This window comes from Nerophis ophidion, linkage group LG12 (genome assembly GCF_033978795.1).
Source record: "Nerophis ophidion isolate RoL-2023_Sa linkage group LG12, RoL_Noph_v1.0, whole genome shotgun sequence".
Taxonomy (NCBI): Eukaryota; Metazoa; Chordata; class Actinopteri; order Syngnathiformes; family Syngnathidae; genus Nerophis; species Nerophis ophidion.
This window is the reverse complement of record NC_084622.1, coordinates 40,215,677-40,241,166: the sequence shown is the minus strand read 5'-3', so window position 1 is coordinate 40,241,166 and position 25,490 is coordinate 40,215,677. Positions and strand designations below refer to the sequence as shown.

The window sequence follows — 25,490 nt, the reverse complement described above, 5'->3', positions numbered from 1 at the left end:
GATATTAACATATCAGCTGGTATTTGACATAGGGTCCCATCACAGCTGTCCAGAACATGGCTGTAATATGATTCTTGGATTAGGACATGCTGATTCTGGCAGTCCATAATCAATTTGTGTGAATGAGCTGAAATTACATCTATCCCTGCCCATTAGTACGTGTTCAAGGTGTAAAATACAATCCGCCTTGAACAAGAAGTATTTTATTTTGAAAAATAAACCCGATGTTTTATTTGTCCCTGCTGGACTTTCTGTCCAACACGAGGAGATTTTACATACATTGATCCGTCGTGTTGCAGCGGCTGGCAAATATAGAAGAAGCTATGCGCATCTTTAGCACAGAAATGCTGGTGCTGGTGAAAACTGACACATTGATTTAAATGGGAGCAGAAAGAGTTTGTTCCCTTTATGGACATGTTTTCCATTTTCAAAACTTCTGCAATGACCGAACATTATGTGCTTTAAAAATCCCCATCACACCCATAAGTACTTCAATTTATGTGTTGCGCCATATTTATGCTTGCTGCTCGGATTCAAATGTCATTGATCAACCGGCTCATTGGTATGCATTTGAATTCATGAGGTACTTTGCATTGACCCTCTATAGCTGAAAGTGGGTGTGTAGAAGGCAGGGAGGTATATGAGGCGGAACCTGGTGCACATTTCCAGGCAGAGTGCGATTTATTAACGGAAGATTGAGTGGAGGTGTGTGTGTATGCACACATTTTTTAAGTCGTAATATTCTTTTGGAGACACACTTTTAGTGAGACCGCGGAGCTTTATGTGTTAAAGAACAATAGATAGGTTGACTGGCAACACTAAATTGTCCCGAGTGTGAATGTTCTGTTGACCCTATGACGAAGTGGCGAATTGTCCAGGATGTATTCCGCCTTCTGCCTGAGTGCAGCTGTGATAGGCTCCAGCATGCCGTGCGGCCCCGAGAGGGACAAGCAGTTAAGAATGGATGGAAGTAGAAAAAGATCAGAAACAAAGGCACCTTCTCATTCAATGTGTTATCTTTATTTTCATGATTATTGGAGATTGTCACTGAAGGCATCAAGACTATGAACTTAACACATAGAGTAAAAAAGGTAAAATAACTGAAAACACGTTTTATATTCTAGTTTCTTTATAAATAGCCACCCTTTGCTCTGATTACTGCTTTGCACATTCTTGGCATTCTCTCGATGATCTTCAAGAGGTAGTTTAGTCACCTGTAATGGTGTTCACTTCACAGGTGTGCCTTATCAGGGTTGATTAGTGGAATTTCTTACTCTATCAATGGTTTTTGTTAGGACTGGTTGGCACAGTGCTGCCGGAAACGTTCCTTCGTGGATGCGTAGACATGAACACGGCAAGAGGTAAGAAATAATGAATTTATTTTAAGTAACAAAGGGAGCTAAATAACAAAAACACTGGAGCTAATAAAAGGCCATCCAAAAACGCTAGTATGAAAACTATCCATCCATCCATCCATCATCTTCCGCTTATCCGAGGTCGGGTCGCGGGGGCAGCAGCCTAAGCAGGGAAGCCCAGACTTCCCTATCTCCAGCCACTTCGTCTAACTCTTCCTGGGGGATCCCGAGGCGTTCCCAGGCCAGCCGGGAGACATAGTCTTCCCAACGTGTCCTGGGTCTTCCCCGTGGCCTCCTACCAGCTGGACGTGCCCTAAACACATCCCTAGGGAGGCGTTCGGGTGGCATCCTGACCAGATGCCCGAACCACTTCATCTGGCTCCTCTCGATGTGGAGGAGCAGCGGCTTTACTTTGAGTTCCTCCCGGATGGTAGAGCTTCTCACCCTATCTCTAAGGGAGAGCCCCGCCACCCGGCGGAGGAAACTCATTTCGGCCGCTTGTACCCGTGATCTTATCCTTTCGGTCATGACCCAAATCTCATGACCATAGGTGAGGATGGGAACGTAGATCGACCGGTAAATTGAGAGCTTTGCCTTCCGGCTCAGCTCCTTCTTCACCACAACGGATCGATACAACGTCCGCATTACTGAAGACGCCGCACCGATCCGCCTGTCGATCTCACGATCCACTCTTCCCCCACTCATGAGCAAGACTCCTAGGTACTTGAACTCCTCCACTTGGGGCAGGGTCTCCTCCACAACCCGGAGATGGCATTCCACCCTTTTCCGGGCGAGAACCATGGACTCGGACTTGGAGGTGCTGATTCTCATTCCGGTCGCTTCACACTCGGCTGCGAACCGATCCAGTGAGAGCTGAAGATCCCGGCCAGATGAAGCCATCAGGACCACATCATCTGCAAAAAGCAGAGACCTAATCCCGTGGCCACCAAACCGGAACCCCTCAACGCCTTGGCTGCGCCTAGAAATTCTGTCCATAAAAGTTATGAACAGAATCGGTGACAAAGGACAGCCTTGGCGGAGTCCAACCCTCACTGGAAACGTGTCCGACTTACTGCCAGCAATGCGGACCAAGCTCTGACACTGATCATACAGGGAGCGGACTGCCACAATTAGGCAGTCCGATACCCCATACTCTCTGAGCACTCCCCACAGGACTTCCCGAGGGACACGGTCGAATGCCTTCTCCAAGTCCACAAAGCACATGTAGACTGGTTGGGCAAACTCCCATGCACCCTCAAGAACCCTGCCGAGAGTATAGAGCTGGTCCACAGTTCACGACCAGGACGAAAACCACACTGTTCCTCCTGAATCCGAGGTTCGACTATCCGGCGAAGCCTCCTCTCCAGTACACCTGAATAAACCTTACCGGGAAGGCTGAGGAGTGTGATCCCACGATAGTTGGAACACACCCTCCGGTCCCCCTTCTTAAAGAGAGGGACCACCACCCCGGTCTGCCAATCCAGAGGTACCGCCCCCGATGTCCAAGCGATGCTGCAGAGTCTTGTCAACCAAGACAGCCCCACAGCATCCAGAGCCTTAAGGAACTCCGGGCGGATATCATCCACCCCCGGGGCCTTGCCGCCGAGGAGCTTTTTAACTACCTCAGCGACCTCAGCCCCAGAAATAGGAGAGTCCACTACAGATTCCCCAGGCACCGCTTCCTCAAAGAAAGACGTGTTGGTGGGATTGAGGAGGTCTTCGAAGTATTCCCTCCACCGATCCACAACATCCGCAGTCGAAGTCAGCAGAACACCATCCGCACCATACACGGTGTTGATAGTGCACTGCTTCCCCTTCCTGAGGCGCCGTATGGTGGTCCAGAATCGCTTCGAAGCCGTCCGGAAGTCGTTTTCCATGGCTTCCCCGAACTCTTCCCATGTCCGAGTTTTTGCCTCCGCGACCGCTAAAGCTGCACACCGCTTGGCCCGTCGGTACCCGTCCACTGCCTCCGGAGTCCTATGAGCCAAAAGCACCCGATAAGACTCCTTCTTCAGCTTGACGGCATCCCTCACTGCTGGTGTCCACCAACGGGTTCTGGGATTACCGCCACGACAGGCACCAACAACCTTGCGGCCACAGCTCCAATCAGCCGCCTCGACAATAGAGGTTCGGAACATGGTCCACTCGGAGTCAATGTCCCGCACCTCCCTCGAGACATGCTCAAAGTTCTCCCGGAGGTGTGAATTGAAACTCTCTCTGACAGGAGACTCTGCCAGACGTTCCCAGCAGACCCTCACAATGCGCTTGGGCCTGCCAGGTCTGTCCGGCATCCTCCCCCACCATCGCAGCCAACTCACCACCAGGTGGTGATCGGTAGAAAGCTCCGCCCCTCTCTTCACCCGAGTGTCCAAAACATAAGGCCGCAAATCCGATGACACAACTACAAAGTCGATCATGGAACTGCGGCCTAGGGTGTCCTGGTGCCAAGTGCACATATGGACACCCTTATGTTTGAACATGGTGTTTGTTATGGACAATCCGTGACGAGCACAAAAGTCCAATAACAAAACACCACTCGGGTTTAGATCCGGGCGACCATTCTTCCCAATCACGCCTCTCCAGGTTTCACTGTCGTTGCCAACATGAGCGTTGAAGTCTCCCAGTAGGACAAGGGAATCACCCGGAGGAGCACTTTCCAGTACTCCCTCGAGTGTACCCAAAAAGGGTGGGTATTCTGAACTGCTGTTTGGTGCGTAAGCACAAACAACAGTCAGGACCCGTCCCCCCACCCGAAGGCAAAGGGAAGCTACCCTCTCGTCCACTGGGTTGAACTCAAACGTGCAGGCTTTGAGCCGGGGGGCAACGAGAATTGCCACCCCAGCCCGTCGCCTCTCACTGCCGGCAACGCCAGAGTGGAAGAGGGTCCAGTCCCTCTCGAGAGAACTGGTTCCAGAGCCCTTGCTGTGCGTCGAGGTGAGTCCGACTATATCCAGCCGGAACTTCTCTACCTCGCGCACTAGCTCAGGCTCCTTCCCCCCCCAGTGAGGTGACGTTCCACGTCCCAAGAGCTAGCTTCTGTAGCCGAGGATCGGACCGCCAAGTGCCCTGCCTTCGGCTGCCGCCCAGCTCACAATGCACCCGACCTCTATGGCCCCTCCTATGAGTGGTGAGCCCATTGGAGGGATGACCCACGTTACCTCTTCGGGCTGTGCCCGGCCGGGCCCCATGGGGACAGGCCCGACCACCAGGCGCTCGCCATCGTGCCCCAACTCCGGGCCTGGCTCCAGAGCGGGGCCCCGGTGACCCACGTCCGGGCGAGGGAAATCTGGGTTCATTTTGTTGTAATTCCATAGAAGTCTTTGAGCTGCTCTTTGTCTGATCACTCACCTAGGACCTGTTTGTCTTGGGAGACCCTACCAGGGGGCATGAAAGCCCCCAGACAACATAGCTCCTAGGATCATTGGGACACGCAAACTCCTCTACCACGGTAAGGTAGCAGCTCAGAGAGGAGCGTATGAAAACTAGGAAGTCCAAATAGACAAACTAAAATGGCACGTAGGCACAAAAAGAACAAACAAATCATCAGTATGTAAACTGGAAAAACACAAAGGCTTAGCGTGAGAAGCTAGCGAGAATATAAATACTTGCGTGAAAGCAAACGATCAAAAATCCAGACGTACAGTTGCGTGAGAGCAAACTATGAACCCAGAAATAAATTAACAAAGAGGCTGGCTTAAATAGGAGGGTGATTAGACAAAACAGGTGTGTGTGGACCGGGAGTAGCAGGTGGACTGATGAGTTACCACGGTGACAGGCTAAACAGGAAATAAACAGTCACTTGACGGAGAGTGATACAAGAATGGAAAAATAACTAATATGTGTAGATCCGAGCAGCGGATCGCAACAGTTTTGGGACCAACAGTTATGTTGTGTAGACGTCAGGTTGCTACAAAGCCGACAGCCCTATCAGACAACTGTTATAATTCATATCTTGGCAAGAACCAATCAGCTATCTAAAGAAAAACGAATGGCCATCATTACTTTAAGAAATGAAAAGTAAGTTAGTCTGGAAAATTCCAAAAACTTTAAATGTTTCCCCCAGGGAAGTCGCAAAAACCATCGAACGCTACAACGAAACTGGCACACATGAGGACCGACCCAGGAAAGGAAGACCAAGAGTCACCTCTGCTTCTGAGGACAAGTTAATTCGAGTCACCAGCCTCAGAAATTGCAGGTTAACAGCAGTTCAGATCAGAGACCAGATGAATGCCATACAGAGTTCTAGCAGCAGACCCATCTCTAGAACAACTGTTAAAAAGTGACTGTGTGGATCAGGCCTTCATGGTCAAATAGCTGCTAAGTAACCACTGCTAAGCAGAGGCAACAAGCAGAAAATATTTGTTTGGGCCAAGAATCCCAAGGAAAGGACAGTGGAAATCTGTGCTTTAGTCTGAGCAGTCCAAATTTGAGATCTTTGGTTCCAACCGCCGAGTCTTTGTTATACGCAGAACAGGTGAACGGATGGATTCCACAGTGTGACGCATGGAGGAGGAGCTGTGGTGGGGTGGGGGTGTTTTGCTGGTGACACTGTTGTGGTTTTATTCAAAATTGAAGGCACACTGAACCAGCATGGCTACCACAGCAGCCTGCAGCAACATGCCATCCCATCTGGTTCGCGCTTAGTTGAACAATCATTTATTTTTCAACAGGACAATGACCCCAAACACACTCCCAGGCTGTGTAAGCACTATTTGACCAAGAAGGAGAGTGATGGAGTGCTGCGGCAGATGACCACCGGACCTAAACCCGGTCGAGATGGTTTTGGATGAGCTGTACTGCAGAGTGAAGGCAAAGGGGCCAACAAGTGCTGAACACCTCTGGGAACTCCTTCAAGACAGTTAGAAAACCATTTTGGGTGACTACGTCTTGAAGCTCATCGAGAGAATACCAAGAGTGTGCAAAGCAGTAATCAGAGCAAAGGTTGGCTATTTTGAAAAAACTAGAATATAAAACATATTTTCAGTTATTTTACCTTTTTTTTGGTTCATTCATAGGTTTGGTGCCTTCAATGACAATCTACAATGTAAATAGTCATGAAAATAAAGAAAACACATCGAATGAAAAGGTGTGTACAAACTTTTGGCCTGTACTGTATATACAGTATACGTATAAAGACATGCACCTGGGGATAGGTTGATTGGCAACACTAAATTGACCCTAGTGTGTGAATGTGAGTTTGAATGTTGTCTGTCTATCTGTGTTGGCCCTGTGATGAGGTGGCGACTTGTCCAGGGTGTACACCGCCTTACGCCCGATTGTAGCTGAGATAGGCACCAGCGCCCCTCGCGATCCCAAAAGGAATAAGCTGTAGAAAATGGATCTAAATATATATATATATATATATATATATATATATATATATATATATAGCATGGGTTCGCGGGGGATGCTGGAGCCTATCTCAGCTGCATTCAGGCGGAAGGCGGAGTACACCCTTGACAAGTCGCTACCTCATCACAGGTCCAACACAGATAGACAGACAACATTCACACTCACATTCACACACTAGGGCCAATTTAGTGTTGCCAATCAACCTATCCACAGGTGCATGTCTTTCGAAGTGGGAGGAAGCTGGAGTACCCGGAGGGAACCCACACAGTTACGGGAAGAACATACAAACTCCACACAGAAAGATCCCGAGCGCAGGATCGAACCCAGGACTACTCAGGACCTTCGTATTGTGAGGCACATGCACCAACCCCTGCCCATGTGTATATATATATATATATATATATATATATATATATATATATATATATATATATATATATATATATATATATATATCTTAAGTCGCTCCGGAGTATAAGTCGCACCGGCCGAAAATGCATAATAAAGAAGGAAAAAAACATATACGTCGCACTGGAGTATAAGTCGCATTTTTGGGGGAAATTTATTTGATAAAATTCAACACCAAGAATAGAAAGGCAATTTAAAATAAATAAAGAATAGTGAACAACAGGCTGAATAAGTGTACGTTATATGACGCATAAATAACCAACTGAGAAGGTGCCTGGTATGTTAACGTAACATATTATGGTAAGACTCATACAAATAACTACAACATATAGAACATGCTATACGTTTACCAATTAATCTGTCACTCCTAATCGATAAATCCGATGAAATCTTCTTCCTCGATGTCGCTTCTAAACAACTCTGCTAACTCCAAAGGTATGCGCTGCTTCCTCTTGTCGTTTTCTGCTGCATATTTCACTACGTCCAGCTTGTAATCTGCAGTACAATATTTCCTTTTCGGTGCCATTTTTGTTCAGCCTTTCTCAGTTTTTATAAGTTACCGCCAAAATTGAAATGATCAATTATAATAGCTGCGGCAGTAACATATAGCAGTTAGCATCCCATGACCCACCCCCGCCAAATTTTTATTGGTTGACGTGTGTGTGTGACGATTGCTGACATTTTCTTCGTCTCTTACGCGAATGAGATAAATAATATTATTTGATATTTTACGGTAATGTGTTAATAATTTCAAACATAAATCGCTCCGGCCAAACTATGAAAAAAACAGCGATTTATAATCCGAAAAATATGATATGTATATTACATTACATTATTGGCTTATATTCAATACATTAAACACTAACAGTTGTAAAATTAGGATTGTGGGAAATATTCTAAAATATAAACCATAATTTGATCTGTGTTGTGTTGAAATTCTAAACATTCTCGAAGGTGGTGCCTGATCCCCATGAGTTGACTGTGAAATCCTTATTGTGAATGTTCTCTCACCTTAAAAACTATACCAGCTACAAATAACCTTCATGCAAATAAACTTTACTGTAAAATGTTCCACAAAAGAGCATTTTAACAGTATAGGGGGGAAAAATATGTCAGCGGCCTGTATTGTGGCATTTTTTGACCCCAAAGCAGGGACTCAGGCAAAAGTCAATACAAAAAGGACTCAATAACTAAGGAAGCATTCAAGTGTGAAAGAGGCAAAAAACTCAAAGTCCAAAAGATTTTAAAAAAAGCAAAGGCAACAAAAGGTTCTTGTGAAAAAATGAATTTAGAGAAAAATAAAGTACATATAAGAGTAGCACAAAGCCACAGAACATAAACAAGATGCAGGTCAAAAGTAAATAAATACTTACTCGGCCATGACAGGCAAAGAGTAAAATAGGTGGATGGTGACTATAGGTTGCGAACATAGGGCAGAGCACTGACACGGGCCTAGAAAAGGAACAATCCAGTAACCAGAGTGGCAACAGCCGGGGTCATAAAGGCCTAATTAATGAGTGTGATCAGGTGAGAGACAGTGGCACTGCAACAGAAAAGCGATTTAGGAGCAGAACTGGCTTGACAGGTGGCAGTCAAAAACATGACACAATATAAAAATAGTCTGTATGATAAAAATATGAATCAAAAATAAGCACAATATATACATATGAATGACAAATTGTACTACTTTACCTGGTATGTGTACACCTAAATTAGGTTACTTAAAGGCCTGCTGAAATGAGATTTTCTTATTTAAACGGGGATAGCAGGTCCATTCTATGTGTCATACTTGATCATTTCGCGATATTGCCATATTTATGCTGAAAGGATTTAGTAGAAAACATCCACGATAAAGTTTGCAACTTTTGGTCGCTAATAAAAAAGCCCTGCCTTTACCTGAAGTCGCAGACGATGACGTCACCGGTGTGAGGGCTCTTCACATCCTCACATTGTTTATAATGGGAGCCTCCAGCATCAAGAGCTATTCGGACCGAGAAAGCGACAATTTTCCCATTAATTTGAGCGAGGATGAAAGATTCGTGGATGAGGATATTGATGGTGAAGGATTAAAAAAATAAATAAATAAATAAATAAAGTTGAAAAAAAAAAGGTGATTGCATTGGGAGCGATTCAGGTGTTTTTAGACACATTTACTAGGATAATTCTGGGAAATCCCTTATCTTTCTATTGTGTTGCTAGTGTTTTAGTGAGATTAAATAGTAGCTGATAGTCGGAGGGGTGTGTCCAAGGGTGTGTTGACGCCAGTCTCTGAGAGAAGTCACGGCAGCTGCAAACTCCGCTGATCTCTGGTCAGAGGCGACTTTTTACCACAATTTTGACACCGAAACCTGCCGGTTGCCAAGTGGTTGGGAACGATGTTTGCTTGACTGCTCTGATCCATAGTAAAGCTTCACCTCCGGGAATTTTAAACAAGAAAACACCAGGTGTTTGTGTGGGTAAAGGCTAAAGCTTCCCACCTCCATCTTTCTGCATTGACTTCTCCATTATTAATTGAAGAAATTGAAAAAGATTCAGCAACACAGATGTCCAAAATACTGTGTAATTGCGCGATGAAAAGAGACAACTTTTAGCCGTAAGTGGTGCTGGCTAATATGTCCCCTGCAACCAATAACGTCACAAACACGTGTCATCATTCCGCTACGTTTTCAACAGGAATTTCCGCGGGAAATTTAAAATTGTATTTTAGTAAACTAAACCGGCCGTATTGGCATGTGTTGCAATGTTAATATTTCATCATTGATATATAAACTATCAGACTGCGTGGTGGGTAGTAGTGGGTTTCAGTAGGCCTTTGACAAATCCATAACGAAGCCATGACCCAGAAAAGTGCATCTAATTGTTGCTGAATGTCTTCTGACTCTTTGTCCTTTTGAGTATTTTTCTAGTTGCTGTGACTCTAGTCAAGTCAGGTGGATTAAGATGGCTCCCAAACTAACCACTCGAACTGTATATTGGCTCTTGTTGTTCCCTTGAAAGAGCCGTTCAAAAGACTTGACTCGCCATCTCTGGTATATATCGAAAAAGAAAAAGTAAAGGATATTTATTTTATGTCTGTGTTGGCCCTCCGATGAGATGGCGATTTGTCCAGGATGTACCCTGCCTTCCGTCAGAGTACAGCTGGGATAAGCTTTAGGCCCCCCCGTGATCTCAAGAGGGACAAGCGGTAGAAACTGGATGGATGAACATTTATTCCTCAAGCTTTTGACGCTAATAAAGTGTGAGGAATAGACCATAGTTTGATGATCAGGGGCGGCATAGCTCGGTTGGTAGAGTGACCGTGCCAGCAACTTGAGGGTCCTAGGTTCGATTCCCGGTTCCGCCATCCTAGTCACTGCCGTTGTTTCCTTGGGCATGACACTTTACCCACCTGCTCCCAGTGACACCCACACTGGTTTAAATGTAACTTAGATATTGGGTTTCACTATGTAAAGCGCTTTGAGTCACTAGAGAGAAGTGCTCTCCCGTCCAAAGGCAAAACCCAGTAACTCAATTTTGGTCAAAACTGAGCTGATAATAATTTTGGAGTTCCTAGGTGATATGCTTTACATTAGTGTATGCGATATTGTAATTTGTTCCGTAAGTAAGCTGTTACGCGCATGGCAGGACCTAGCAACTACCACATAACCATGTAGATACAACAGAAAAACCTAGTATCTCAAGGGACCAATCGGAGCTTCTTTGTCAGTCGCCTTATTGTCTTTAATGAGACATTTGCATGAATTGGGTCCGACGGTCAACCTGATTATGTGATATTATGGCACGAGGGGATATTTGGAAGATTGGCCCAGGACGTTGCAAGCACCTTCATTCAATGTATTGTTCTTGATGTTTCCCCTTGCATACTCTTTTGGGCAGATAACTGTGGAGGTCAAAAATAAAAACTGGACGCTGTACACGGCTTTTGCCCAATGTGCAAACGCAAAATGGGGCCCACCCGAGATTGTGATAAAATATCTGGAGAAAGGGCACACGTTCATGAGAGCAGATTCAATCCATGGCTCAATCGGCAAGAAAATGAAAGCTCAAGAAAACATCTATATGTTTGATGACTTTGTATATCTTTGTAAGACAGCATCAAGATAGATTGGTTTTCCTTTGTTTTCTCAAAATCAGCTTGTAGTGAGCTACTAGGTTTTGCCTTTGGACGGGAGTGCTATATAAATATAATTCATTTCACTTCACATCATGTCTGAACCAAAGCCAAATTGTCTTCGGTTTGAACGTTCTTCCCATATATATGCGTGGATTTTGTTCCAGTATTCCAGTTTACAGGTTATTTGAAGACTCAAAATTGCCAATGTGAGTGGTTGTTTGTCTCTATGTGCCTTGTAAGGGGCGAACAGGACCGGGTGCACACCACCGCCCAGGGAATTCTAGTGGGATATGTTCCAGCTCACTTTTGACCATGAGGATAAGATAAACAGTAGATACAGTATCGTAATGTTTCATATATTAGAAGCTACAAACATCGAACATCCAAGCGACCAAATATGTTTTTGTGTTTGAGGTAAAAGCAGTTTTTGACCTGTGCTTCAACTAATGTATATCTTTCCTTGTGTTTTATTTCATTCCAGTTGGCCCAAACGATCATTTTTCCAAAGAGCGGAAGACCAGTCAGTGAATTATGAATGTTAAACAAGATGACCTCCTCTCAGCAGCAGCAGATGATGCGAGGTCCTAGGTGGAACCGGGCCTTGTCCGACCCTTTGTTTGTACTGCTCCTTGCCCTCCAGCTGTTGGTGGTTGCGGGTCTGGTACGTGCGCAGACTTGCCCCTCTGTCTGCTCCTGTAGTAATCAGTTCAGCAAAGTCATCTGCACACGGAGGGGCCTGCGCGAGGTCCCTGATGGAATTTCTACCAACACGCGCTACCTAAATCTGCAAGAAAACCTCATCCAGGTGATAAAAGTGGACAGCTTCAAGCACCTAAGACATTTGGAGATCTTGCAGCTGAGTAAAAACCACATACGCAAAATAGAGCTTGGGGCCTTCAATGGACTCGCTAGCCTCAATACCCTGGAGCTTTTTGACAACCGCCTCACCACAATCCCAAATGGGGCATTTGAGTACCTGTCTAAACTAAAGGAGCTATGGTTAAGGAATAACCCTGTAGAGAGTATTCCCTCCTATGCTTTTAACAGGGTGCCCTCATTACGGCGGCTGGACCTTGGGGAACTTAAAAGGCTTTCCTACATATCTGAGGGAGCCTTTGAAGGGCTGAGCAATCTTCGCTACTTAAATCTGGGAATGTGCAATCTGAAGGAAATCCCAAACCTTATTCCCCTGGTGAAGCTGGATGAACTGGAGATGTCAGGAAACCAGCTCTCTGTCATTCGCCCTGGCTCTTTTAAAGGACTCGTCCATCTGCAGAAGCTATGGATGATGCATGCTCAGATTCAGACTATAGAGAGGAACTCATTTGATGACCTCCAGTCACTGGTGGAGCTTAATTTAGCCCACAACAACCTCACCCTCTTGCCGCATGATCTCTTTACCCCTTTGCATCATCTGGAGAGGGTGCATTTGCACCACAACCCTTGGAATTGTAACTGTGACATTCTCTGGTTGAGCTGGTGGCTTAAAGAGATGGTCCCGGCAAACACCAGCTGCTGCGCCCGCTGCAGCTCACCGACTCACCACAAGGGGCGCTACATTGGCGAGCTGGATCAAAACTACTTTCACTGTTATGCTCCTGTTATTGTGGAGCCCCCTGCCGACCTAAATGTGACAGAGGGGAGCGCTGCCGAGCTGAAATGTCGAGCCAGCTCTTTGACCTCAGTGAGCTGGATTACACCCAACGGGTCCATCATGACACACGGTGCGTACAAGGTCAGGATCTCAGTACTAACTGACGGCACTCTAAACTTCACCAACGTTACCATGCAGGACACTGGTACGTACACATGCATGGTCAGTAATTCAGCCGGTAATACAACAGCATCTGCCACACTCAACGTGTCCTCCACTGAGAATAGCAGCTTCAGCTACTTCACCACAGTGACGGTAGAGACTATAGAAACGCCACATAACGAAGGCTTTACCACCGTCGTACAGCAGAAGGTGGGGCCCACTCCATCTGCTCGAACATGGAAGTCTATTTCCCCCACCTCTACAACCACTACCACAGTCCAGACCCCTCTTTCCACCCGTACCACAGAGAAGACCTACACAATACCCGTCACTGAATTTGGTGGGGAAGGCTCACTGAATGGCTTGGATGAGGTCATGAAGACAACCAAGATTATCATCGGCTGCTTTGTCGCAATCACACTCATGGCAGCCGTCATGCTGATCATCTTCTACAAGATGCGCAAACAGCACCACCAGCAGAACCACCACGCGCCCACTCGCACCATTGAGATCATCAACGTGGACGAGGACTGCGTAACCGGTGGACCAGGAATGGAGAGCCACTTGACTTTGCCTCCTCTTGAACACGAGCACCTCAACCATTACAACGCGTATAAAACTGCATACAACCATGTCTCCACTATCAACTCCATACACAGCTCGGCGCATGAACCTTTGTTAATCCGAGCCAGTTCGAAAGACAATGTACAAGAGACCCAAATCTGAACGTGTTCCTTTTGTCCCCCTTGTCATGGAATCACACGAAGACTTTGGTGACGGTACATGTTTAACGATTCGTTTTGAGGAGATAGCTCAAACACGGACGAACCACTGTGTGTTTGGCAAGTCAGTGGTCGGTGATGTTTCTTCAATGACTTTGGTAATTAGGGTATGTCTGTTACAAAAAGTGTCTTTACAAAACAAAAAGTTATTTATTTAAGAAAAAAAAATATTGTTGTTAAATCAAGAAAAAAAAACAGTATTCTACAATTATTTTTTCAGGACTTAGTTTGTTTTTCTTGCCTTTTTCTTATGTAGATTGACTGACATGAATTGTTTATATTTAGGAAACTGAATACTTTGTTTTTTTCCAGAACATCTAGAACAGATTGGACTGGTTTCCTGAGCTGCGGAGTAAGGGATGAAGTATTTTACGACTATTTGGGAATTGGATGAAGTACATATCGTACGGCATCAAAACATTGCCAAAAAAAAAACCTGAGCATAAAAACGACACTCTTCGTGCGATAACGAGCTCATTCTGCGTGTGTTCAACAACAACTTTTAACAAATTGATGTCATTAAAGATAGATTATTTTAACTGACACATTTTTATGACTGGATATGTGCACCCCAGGTAATTGCAATCTACTTTATATGATAAATTGTAGCTAATTTATCATTGCTCTGATGTCATAGTGCCAGCGTCACAAGTGTGATTCCCTCACAATGGGATTAAATTTGTGTCATTACATTTTTTTTTTATTTTAAGCACTGTACTTCATAAGGAGTGATATAATGCGTTATTTTGTCTAAACTTGGCACGCTAAAGACTGCTCTTACACAAAGTTCAACATCAACAGTTCCTTTGGATTGTCTCTGACTACGAGACAGTGGACATTTAAAGTGACCAAACAGAAAGGAGGGTAATTGCCAGTACTTAAATTAATAAAAAAAATAATTAATGATGCGCGCTTGTAGAAAGGGAAGGACACATTGCGATTGCACGGGCAAAATGAGTCTGCACACATTGAGTGTGCTTTTTACACCATAATATTGCTCATTATTTCCAATTGTTCAGCAACAATTGGTAGCAATGATATATGATAATGTCACTGTCCAACACAATATATCACCCACTTTGTAATAATAGTTGAGGATAACTTAAAATAGTTTTTTTTAATTATACTGTAATTGTTAAAAAAATATATATATATATCGGTAATCTTATGCATATAATTTGTATGAATTGGCCATTTATTTACTCAAGTGTCCAGCTTACAATAGTTTATTTTATTATTATTTTTTTTTTTTTTACCACCGATTGCAATAAACTCATTGAAACCTTGAAGGGAAAACGGCAAAGGCTAAGCAAAATGGAAGAATAGTTTAACAAGTCATCCTTTTGCATATTTATATCCAAAATTGTGTGAATGCTCCAAAGCATTCACACAATGGTTTTCTACACCAAAATCCATCTATTTATTATTAATATTCAACAACTTTTTGGCTCACCCTACCTTCCAAATGTTTCACCCGATTCAAACCGTTTTAACTTCAAACTGTTCAGCCTATTCGGGAATCGCGGGCTTTCCCCTTGAAAAATTCCAAAAATTCCCAGGTTTACAAGAATTCCAGGTTTTCCGGGACATTTTTCCCATTCAAAATGATTTGGCCCTTTTTCAAACTTTCACCATTTCCACATGTTTCAACCTATTCAAATCATTCTACCTTTAACACATTCCACCGGTCTTGAAATTTAAACTTTAATTATTCCAAGATCAAAAAAATTCCAGGATTTTCCAGAATTCCTGGTTTTCGAAAGGCCTATTTCCACCCTTTTTTCTGGCGATGTCGCGCCAAATTTCTTCCCCCCTTCAAAAACCTTCCCCCCGGAAGACATTTGACGTGACAGCCCCTCTAATGCCTGAAGGACCCCAATGAGGGCGTGATAATACCAAGTTATATAATAATAATAATGGATTAGATTTATATTGTGCTTTTCTATTGTTAGATACTCAAAGCGCTCACAGAGAAGTGGGAACCCATTATTCATTCACACTTGGTGGTGGTAAGCTACATATGGTGCCACAGCTGCCCTGGGGTAGACCGACGGAAGCAAGGCTGCCAGTTTGCGCCGACGGCCCCTCCGACCACCACCAATCATTCATTCATCATTCATTCACCAGTGAGAGCGACCCCGGGGGCAAAGGTGAAGTGTCCTGCCCAAGGACACAACGGCAGCGATCTTGGATGTGGGAAGCGAACCTGCAATGCTCAGGTTTCTGGCACGGCCGCTCTACCCACGACGCCATGCCGCCCTGACTCTTAAGGGTTACAGCTCCAAAATTAGTGAAGCAAAAACTGCTTGAAAGGTTAGCATGCTGGAATGCTAATATATTTTCCTCACCGTTATTTTTCACCAATGACAATCAGCCAATTATAATGCTTTTAAAACAGGCAGCTGTGTGGGCTGCTTTAAGGTCCTTCCACCCTCATTGGGGTCTGTCACGCCAAATGTCTTCCGGGGGGAAGGTTTTTGTAGAGGGGAAGAATTTTGGCATAACAGCGACTACTCATCCCACATTTTTCAACCCACTTCAACTGTTCCACCGTCAAAACATTCCTCTTAATCAGGACAAAAAAAACTGGAAAAATTCCCTGTTTTCCTGTAATTCCAGGAATTCCGGAATACCATTTCTCAATCCACTTTGTTACTGCTTCAACATTTTTCTACCGATTTGAAAAAAATTCAACACAAACCATTTCAACTCATTCCGACCATTCAAGTTTTTTACCATTTTCAAAAAATGCCCGCTTTTCCCGAAATTCCCAACATTGGGGGAAGTTTCTATTGAAATCTAAGGGACATTCTTCAAAGTTCCACAACTCCAACATTTTTTAATCTGATTTAAACTGTTCCAACTTCAAAATTTTCAGCCTATTTGGGAATTGTGTGGTTTACTTCAACAATTCTAACAACATTTCAGGATTTCAGTTCAACTTCAGCATTGGAGCATTCACATGCAATTCCTTCAGGAATTGCCTCATCTAGTTTGGAGTTAAAAAAATTTCTGCAGGACCTTTAACAACCTTTTTTTTCGAGCAAATACCCCTCACCTCATCTGCAGGGCTGAAGGACTGCATGCTGTCAGAGGTAGACTAGTGAGCTTAAACCCTTTATACAGCTGTCTGACCACATTGCCTGTAATCTGCGTGCCACATTTCCACATGTGCAGTACCTGGCAGGCCCACAGCCACCCACCGCCTGCCAGCCAAACAACTCGGCCCTTAGCAGCAGGTTTTGTGGCTTTAGGACGTGGCGTGTGTGGGAGCGAGCACCAGCCAGATGTCTGCTGTACCCGCTCTACTCCCCCAACTCCATTTACACTTTAATCGATGGGCTCATGGGCCCGGCTCTGCAACGTTTCAAACAGCCCACCAGAAAAAAAAAATAATGCCAACAATCATAAATTAAGTCAAGCCCAACATTTACGATAAAGTATATTTAAAGGCCTACTGAAATGAGATGTTCTTATTTAAACGGGGATAGCAGGTCCATTTTTGTGTCATACTTGATCATTTCGTGATATTGCCATATTTTTGCTGAAAGGATTTAGTAGAGAACATTGACGATAAAGTTCGAAACTTTTGGTGCTGATAAAAAATCCTTGCCTTTAACGGAAGTCGCAGACGATGACGTCACAAGGGTGAGGGCTCCTCACGTCCTCACATTGTTTAAAATGGGAACCTCCAGCAGCAAGAGCTGTTCGGACCGAGAAAACGACAATTTCCCCATTAATTTGAGCGAGGATGAAAGATTTGTGGATGATGATATTGATAGCAAAGGACTAGAAAAAAAAAAAAATGTTAAAAAAAAAAAAAAGGCGATTGCATTGGGACGGATTCAGTTGTTTTTAGACACATTTACTAGGATAATTCCGGGAAATCCCTTATCTTTCTATTGTGTTGCTAGTGTTTTAGTGGGATTAAATAGTACCTGATAGTCGGAGGGTTGGGTCCACGGGTGTCTTTAGGCCAGTCTCTGAGGGAAGTCGACGTCAGCTGCATGAACAGCGCAAGTTCAGCTGATCTCCGGTAAGAGGCGACTTTTTACCACAATTTTTCTCACCGAAACCTGCCGGTTGACAAGTGGTCAGGAACCATGTTCGGTTGACCACTCTGATCCATAGTAAAGTTTCACCTCCGGGAATTTTAAACAAGGAATCACCGTGTGTTTGTGTGGCTAAAGGCTAAAGCTTCCCACCTCCATCTTTCTACTTTGACTTCTCCATTATTAATAGAACAAATTGGAAAGGTTCAGCAACACAGATGTCCAGAATACTGTGTAATTGCACGATGAAAAGAGACGACTTTTAGCCGCAAATGGTGCTTCGCTAATATGTACTGACAGTCCGTGACCTCACACGCATGCGTCATCATTCCGAGACGTTTTCAACAAGAAACTTTGCGGGAAATTTAAAATTGCAATTTAGTAAACTAAAAAGGCCGTATTGGCATGTGTTGCAATGTTAATATTTCATCATTGATATATAAACTATCAGACTGCGCGGTGGGTAGTAGTGGGTTTCAGTAGGCTTTTAATCTTGCTTGTCCCTTTTTATCAAGATTAATTCAAATTTGTTACAGATTATTCTAAGGACATAAATATATCCAGTCGTGGTCAAAATTTTCCATACACTTGTAAAGGACATAATGTCATGGCTGTGTTGAGTTTTCAATATTTTCTACAACTCTTATTTTTTTTCTAATAAAGTGAATGGAGCACATACTTGTTGGTCACAAAAATATTCATGAAGTTTGGTTCTTTTATGAATTTATTATGGGTCTACTGAAAATGTGACCATATCATCTGGGTCAAAAGTATACACACAGCAACATAAATGATAAATGTTGGCAATGTAGATAAGTTACAATCAAATCAAATTGGTTTCATTGCATGGCCTCTAAACTTCATATGATCGATTATGATTGACTACACCTGTTGACTTCTCTAAGCCCAGACAATGGGAAAGTCAAAGGAACTCAGCAAAGATCTAAAAAAAAAAAAAACGAATCATTCACTTCAACAAGTCAGGAAAGTCACTTGGAACATCATTCCCACCGTCAAGCATGGTGGTGGTAGTATTATGCTCTGGGTCTGTTTTGTTGCCAATGGAACTGGTGCTTTACAGAGAGTAAATGGGACAATGAAAAAGGAGGATTACCTCCAAATTCTTCAGGAAAACTGAAAATCATCAGCCCGGAGGTTGGGTCTTTGGCGCAGTTAGGTCTTCCAACATGACAACGACCCCAAACATATGTCAAAAGTGGTAAAGGAATGGCTAAATCAGGCTAGAATTAAGGTTTTAGAATGGCCTTCCCAAAGTCCTGACTTAAACCCCATTGAAAACATGCAGACAATGCTGAAGAAACAAGTCCATGTCAGAACACATTTAGCTGAACTGCACCAATTTTGTCAAGAGGAATGGTCAAAAATTCAACCAGAAGCTTGTGGATGGCTACCAAAAGCGCCTTATTGCAGTGAAACTTGCCAAGGGACATGTAACCAAATATTAACATTGCTGTATGTATACTTTTAAAGTAAAGTTAAAGTACCAATGATTGTCACACAATGGCGAAATTATTCTCTGCAATTGTCCCATCACCCTTGAACACCCCCTGGGTGGTGAGGGGAGCAGTGGGCAGCAGCGGTGCCGCGCCCGGGAATCATTTATGGTGATTTAACCCCCAATTCCAACCCTTAATGCTCAGTGCCAAGCAGGGGGGTAATGGGTGCCATTTTTATAGTCTTTGGTATGACTCGGCCGGGATTTGAACTCACGACCTACACATCTCAGGGCGGACACTCTAACCACTAGGCCACTGAGTAGGTTGACCCAGCAGATTTGGTCACAGTTTCAGTAGACCCATAATAAATCCATAAAATAGCCAAACTTCATGAATGTTTTCTGTGACCTACAGTTATGTGCTCCAATCACTCTGTCACGGAAAAAATACGAGTTGTAGAAATTATTGGAAACTCAAGACAGCCATGACATTGTGTTCTTTACAAATGTATATAAACTTTTGACCACGACTGTATATATCCATCCTTTTTACTGGAATCAATCAAAAATTGTAATAAATAATACAATTTAATCATGGCAATTATTAGAAACATCACATCTTATTTGGTGGAACTTACTGCTGACCTGTGCAAAAAATATGTATATTATTATTTGACATACAGATATAAAGTTGGTTGAAAAAAAAAAAAAAAAGAAATAGAGAAATGTGTTTAATGTTATTGGGTTGCTCAAGAAATCCGGGACAAATACAGCGGTACCTCATTTTCGATTATTAATATGTTCCCAAAGTCAAAATCGGATGGTAACTGAAACAATGAAAATTAAGTTATTTAATTTCAGACATCCCCAAATGTTAACACAATATGCTTTTTGATATAGAATAATTGTCCTTTTACAAGCGGAAACAATGCAAAATGCATATGCATATAGACTGAAATTGATGAAAGAACATTTAACATCACTTTCACCCTTTTAATAAAAAACTCGTGAATTTTGTTTGTGCAATACCACGCATGCACGAGACCGAATTTACAGAACAACTGTCGTGACCCGGCAACTTCATGCGCTTAAGAATAGACCCTTGTCCTCTTCCATCAGCAGGGAATACAAGGTGGAATTAGTCTTTGAGAAAATCTGAGCATGCGGGCAGCGCTAAAACAGTAGGAAGGGGATTCGTAGGCCCCCTTCTTGGCGGTTTGGGGGGGGGGGGTGCACTATCCACTTTAGCCGCCAGATGGCAGTAGAGTGATTCATATCTTAAAATGTGTTTTTGGACGATTCCAACTTTGACCACTGTGTCAGTTGCTCTATAACAGGGGTGTCAAACGTACGGCCCAGGTTTTACCCGGCCCACAGGAGGAGTTTGCTAAGTATAAAAATTATCCCAAATTTTTGAACGAAAGAAACTGCTGTTCTAAATTGATCCACTAGATGTCACAATAGCAATTCTTTGTATCTTTGTTGATGATGCTACATATATACACACGCACACACACACATATATATATATATACATATATATATATATATATATATATATATATATATATATATATATATATACAGAACTGTTTCGTGAGGGGTTACCACCACAATCACCTGATGATTAAGGTAACCCCTCATGAAACAGTTCTGTAGAGATGAAGTAGTCTTGTGATTTTTCCCACACATACATATTGCGCTCTACCACGGTATTGAGCACTATTCTCTGGATAATCTATATATATATATAAAAATACATACAAAAAATAACCACATGATGTTATTGCATCGGTCGAAAAAAAATAGTAAACTACATAAATAACATCCTGTAATTTCATTTTGATACATTTTTTTTTATCTTGATCGATTGAAAATGAACACCAACAAGTTGACTGATGAAAATGATCACAGAAAGTATAAATAACCCCAAATAAAGATAGAATACCATTACCCGCAACATGTATGTGTAAGAAAAAAAAAATAACATTATGATTTGTAAAATTTTCAGAATGTGCTTGTTCTGTTTCTGAACAAAGAAAAAAATCTGAGGTTGTCTTTATTTTTAAGTTATCATGCCGTGATTTTACTAGTCCGGCCCGCTTGGGAGTAGATTTAAAAATCTGAGGTTGTCTTTATTTTTAAGTTATCATGCCGTGATTTTACTAGTCCGGCCCACTTGGGAGTAGATTCAAAAATCTGAGGTTGTCTTTATTTTTAAGTTATCATGCCGTGATTTTACTAGTCCGGCCCACTTGGGAGTAGATTTTTCTCTATGTGGACCCTGATTTAAAATGAGTTTCACACCATCATTTTCAGCAAACTGCATTGCAAAAAAAAAAGTAAACATCCCCTTCCTCTCAGGAACGGGACCATATTAATCCCTTCCCTACTGTAGTTCTCTTAACAAGAGCAAAATTTCATCTCTATTGATGTAAGACCAAGTGCTACATGAAACTGTAGATGTCAGCCGGTGAGCGCCATATTCCCCATGATTGTTAGGCTTGATTTAGCCTAGCAGTGTGGTGCGTTAAGGGACACTCTGTAAACATGGACTCTTGGGCTCTAATCGGCTTCGATTGAACTATTACTGAATGCTACAACATTACATGCTCTGTCGTTGGTCGGTTTTCAGCCGTACTCAATAAAAAAATGTCACTAACATGTTTAATTATTCTAAAACCGAGACTGCGTGTGAAAACCCAGATTATGTTTTGGTGAAAATGTCGGAAACCCGGATCATAATAAACCGTATAGAATCAGAGGTACCACTGTATTGTATATTAACAACTGAAGTCATCATGCCATTACCAGTTAAGGCTTAAAACCTGCAAGTTTAAAAAAAAAAGAAAAGCTAACACAGTTAATTGCATCCTACTTCATTTTGTGTTTTGTTTTTTTTTCTAACAAAGAATTCCTTAGTGAATCATCACACTGATGTGATGTATTAGGTCCAACAACAAAAAATATACATAATTGTATTTTCCCTTCCAGGCTTATGGAGGAAGCAGCGTCGATTATGAACACTTTGGGGGTGCAATGTCAGAGTCTAATGAGTCTACCCAGCATGCCCACTGTTTGTGTCAATAGTGTCTAGGATAATGATATTAATATTAAGCTGATAATGTGTTTAGCCCCTTCGAAGGAAAAACACTAATAGATTTGACGTGAGTGTGCTGCACATTTAACAAGTGTTTTATATAAATGCTTAAATAAGATCCCCATACAATTTTGGTCTAATTGAGCTATATTTAATATGCTTTCTGAAATCCAAACAAAATATATCACATTGCACTCGTAATTCCCTAAATCTCATTGGAAGTTCCATATTTGGGACATTGTTGTTACAATTATAACCGTTTTTGTTCCTGAAGTTATCGTTTAGTCTTTAGTTGAAGGTGATTTGTGTTGGAAATTTGATTACTTTCATTTGCGTCACACTCCTTCATGTATGTAAGATATTGCCATGTTTTGATCAGCATTTTTTTTTGAGAGGAAATGTAATTGTAGTTGTAGATTTATACAAAAATACATTTTGAGATTGCATCATTTACAGATGTCAAAAATCAAGTGTTTTGTTGTCTGTTTTGTTTCTACTCGTACCAACCAGCTGTTTAAAAAAAATGTGCTGTACAAGATTAAGAGGTTGATTTTCATGTAAGAATTATTTTATGACCTTTAAAAAGATATGGGGATTGAATATAGAGAACAGAGTTTGTAGTACATAAAATATGGTTAAAATAAACTCTTGTTGTTTTTGGTACTGTCTGTGCTCTTCTGTGTTGTATCAATCACATTTAGGAAAAACAATATTTGAAAAAGTTTCAGGAAGGTTACAGATATGAGATCTAAAGTGACTTGTGGATTTTTTAACCATTATTTTTACTTTGTTGAAAAACTGTTGCATTTGAACCACAACATATGAAATATCAGATTTCGTTATTTGTATATATTAAAAGCAATACAAATACAAATCTTCCAAAGTCGGAGGACATAAATATTTGCAAACATGTTTTTTATTTGAATTTAAAACATTGATTAAAACTAATTATAATATTCATACATATTCATGTATACATACATATATACATACTTTTATATATAAATATATATATATATATATGTACACATATACATACTTTTATATATAAATATATATATATATATGTACACATATATGTGTATATATATATATATATATATATATATATATATATATATATATATATATATATATATATATATATATTCATATACATACGTATATATATATATATATATATATATATATATATATATATATATATATATATATACACACACATATTTATATATACATACATACATACCTACATACGTATGTGTATATGTATATATGTATAAAGACATATACATACGTATATATATATATAAAATATATATATATATATATATATATATATATATATATATATATATATATATATATATATATATATAAATAATAAATGGGTTGTACTTGTATAGCGCTTTTCTACCTTCAAGGTACTCAAAGCGTTTTGACACTACTTCCACATTTACCCATTCACACACACATTCACACACTGATGGAGGGAGCTGCCATGCAATGCGCCAACCAGCACCCATCAGGAGCAAGGGTGAAGTGTCTTGCTCAGGACACAACGGACGTGACGAGGTTTGTACTAGGTGGGAATTGAACCAGGGACGCTCGGGTTGCGCACGGCCACTCTACCACTGCGCCACGCCATCCCATATTATATATATATATATATATATATATATATATATATATATATATATATATATATATATATATATATATATATATATATATATATATATATATATATATATATATATATATATATATATATATATATATATATATATATATATATATATATATATATATATATATATATATATATATATACTGTGATGAGGTGGCGAACTGTCCAGGGTGTAAACCACCTTCTGCCCGATTGTAGCTGAGATAAGCGGCAGCGACCCCAAAAGGGAATAAGCGGTAGAAAATGGATGTATATATATATATATATATATATACACGTATATCATACATATATACAATATATATACACATACATTTATATATATATATATATATATATATATATATATATAGTACTAGGGTTGTGCCGACACTTATAATTTGGCAGTAGTACCAAAATATATATCGATATTTTCAGATACTTTTCTATACAAAGCAAACTACGAAAAATGTCAACATTTTTTTTTTCAACAAAAAAACTTACGATTTAGAAAAATATGTGTCCTATTGCACTCAAATAACTATTTTACAAGATTAAAATATCAATTAAAGGGTATTAAACACATTGGGCTCTTGTAACACTCAAAGAACAATTTATAATTTTCCGCATTACCTATAGTCTGCCTTAATCAAGGATTAAATTAGAATGCAATAAAAAAGCTTTTTTGACATTATATTAAATGTTTCATGATTTATGGTTGCCACTCCTGGTCTGTGCTTTAAGAAAAATACAATTATTAGTAAATACTAAAAACAAAACTATGGATAAATGTACACAGATAAGCCATGTAACAGGTAAAACACACATTTGTTAAAGATAAAACATAAATTGTAGGAATTTGTTAAAATAATACAGTCATTTCACTTGCATTAGTTGACGCTAATTGGGCGGTCTTAACTCTCCTAATATTTGGCATCAAGCCATGCAGGTGCGTGCTTGTCTACATATCTACACGTGCACAACAGGGGAGCTGGTTAACTTATAAGTGTAATGTATGTGTGTTTGTGAGAATGGCAACATGTTTTCTGAGTGACATCACTCAGTGAGGCGGCAAGTAAAGAGAGAGAGCTAGGGTGTGCACTGCACAGTACAGAGATCAATAGGTCCGGTTGTGTCATTTAAAACAAATGACACCAGATTGTCACAAATCAGCAGCTTTGTCGTTCTGACCCGAAGGCGGACCTTATCAGACCCATTGTAAAGTGAAGGGTATTACCCCCGACGAAAATATCGACTCTGAAGGGAATGCCTGATTCTCGACTATGGTCTGCACCAGAGCCGAACAGCAGGACAGGTGTAAAAACTACATCATTACCTGTCATTCTTCACAACTCCTTGTACAGATCTGAATGTGTTTTTTTTTTAATGTTTACCAACGTCGGTCACCTGGTTTCTCAAGAGTGTAAATTATTATTAAATTATAAA

At 41.3% G+C, this 25,490-nt stretch overlaps 1 protein-coding gene across 3 annotated transcripts in view; it reads left to right on the top strand.

The window, feature by feature from the left end:
- The window catches only part of LOC133563441 (leucine-rich repeat-containing protein 4C-like), a 215,464-nt gene extending 192,426 nt beyond the window's left edge, over positions 1 to 23,038 (top strand). For all 3 annotated transcript variants that reach the window (XM_061917565.1, XM_061917564.1, XM_061917566.1), the window contains one exon: positions 11,711 to 23,038. In XM_061917565.1, coding sequence (XP_061773549.1) covers positions 11,765 to 13,711 — 1,947 coding nt within the window. In that variant the 5' untranslated portion in view covers positions 11,711 to 11,764 and the 3' untranslated portion in view covers positions 13,712 to 23,038. The remainder of the gene's footprint in view (positions 1 to 11,710) is intronic.
- The last annotated feature ends 2,452 nt before the right edge of the window (positions 23,039 to 25,490 follow it).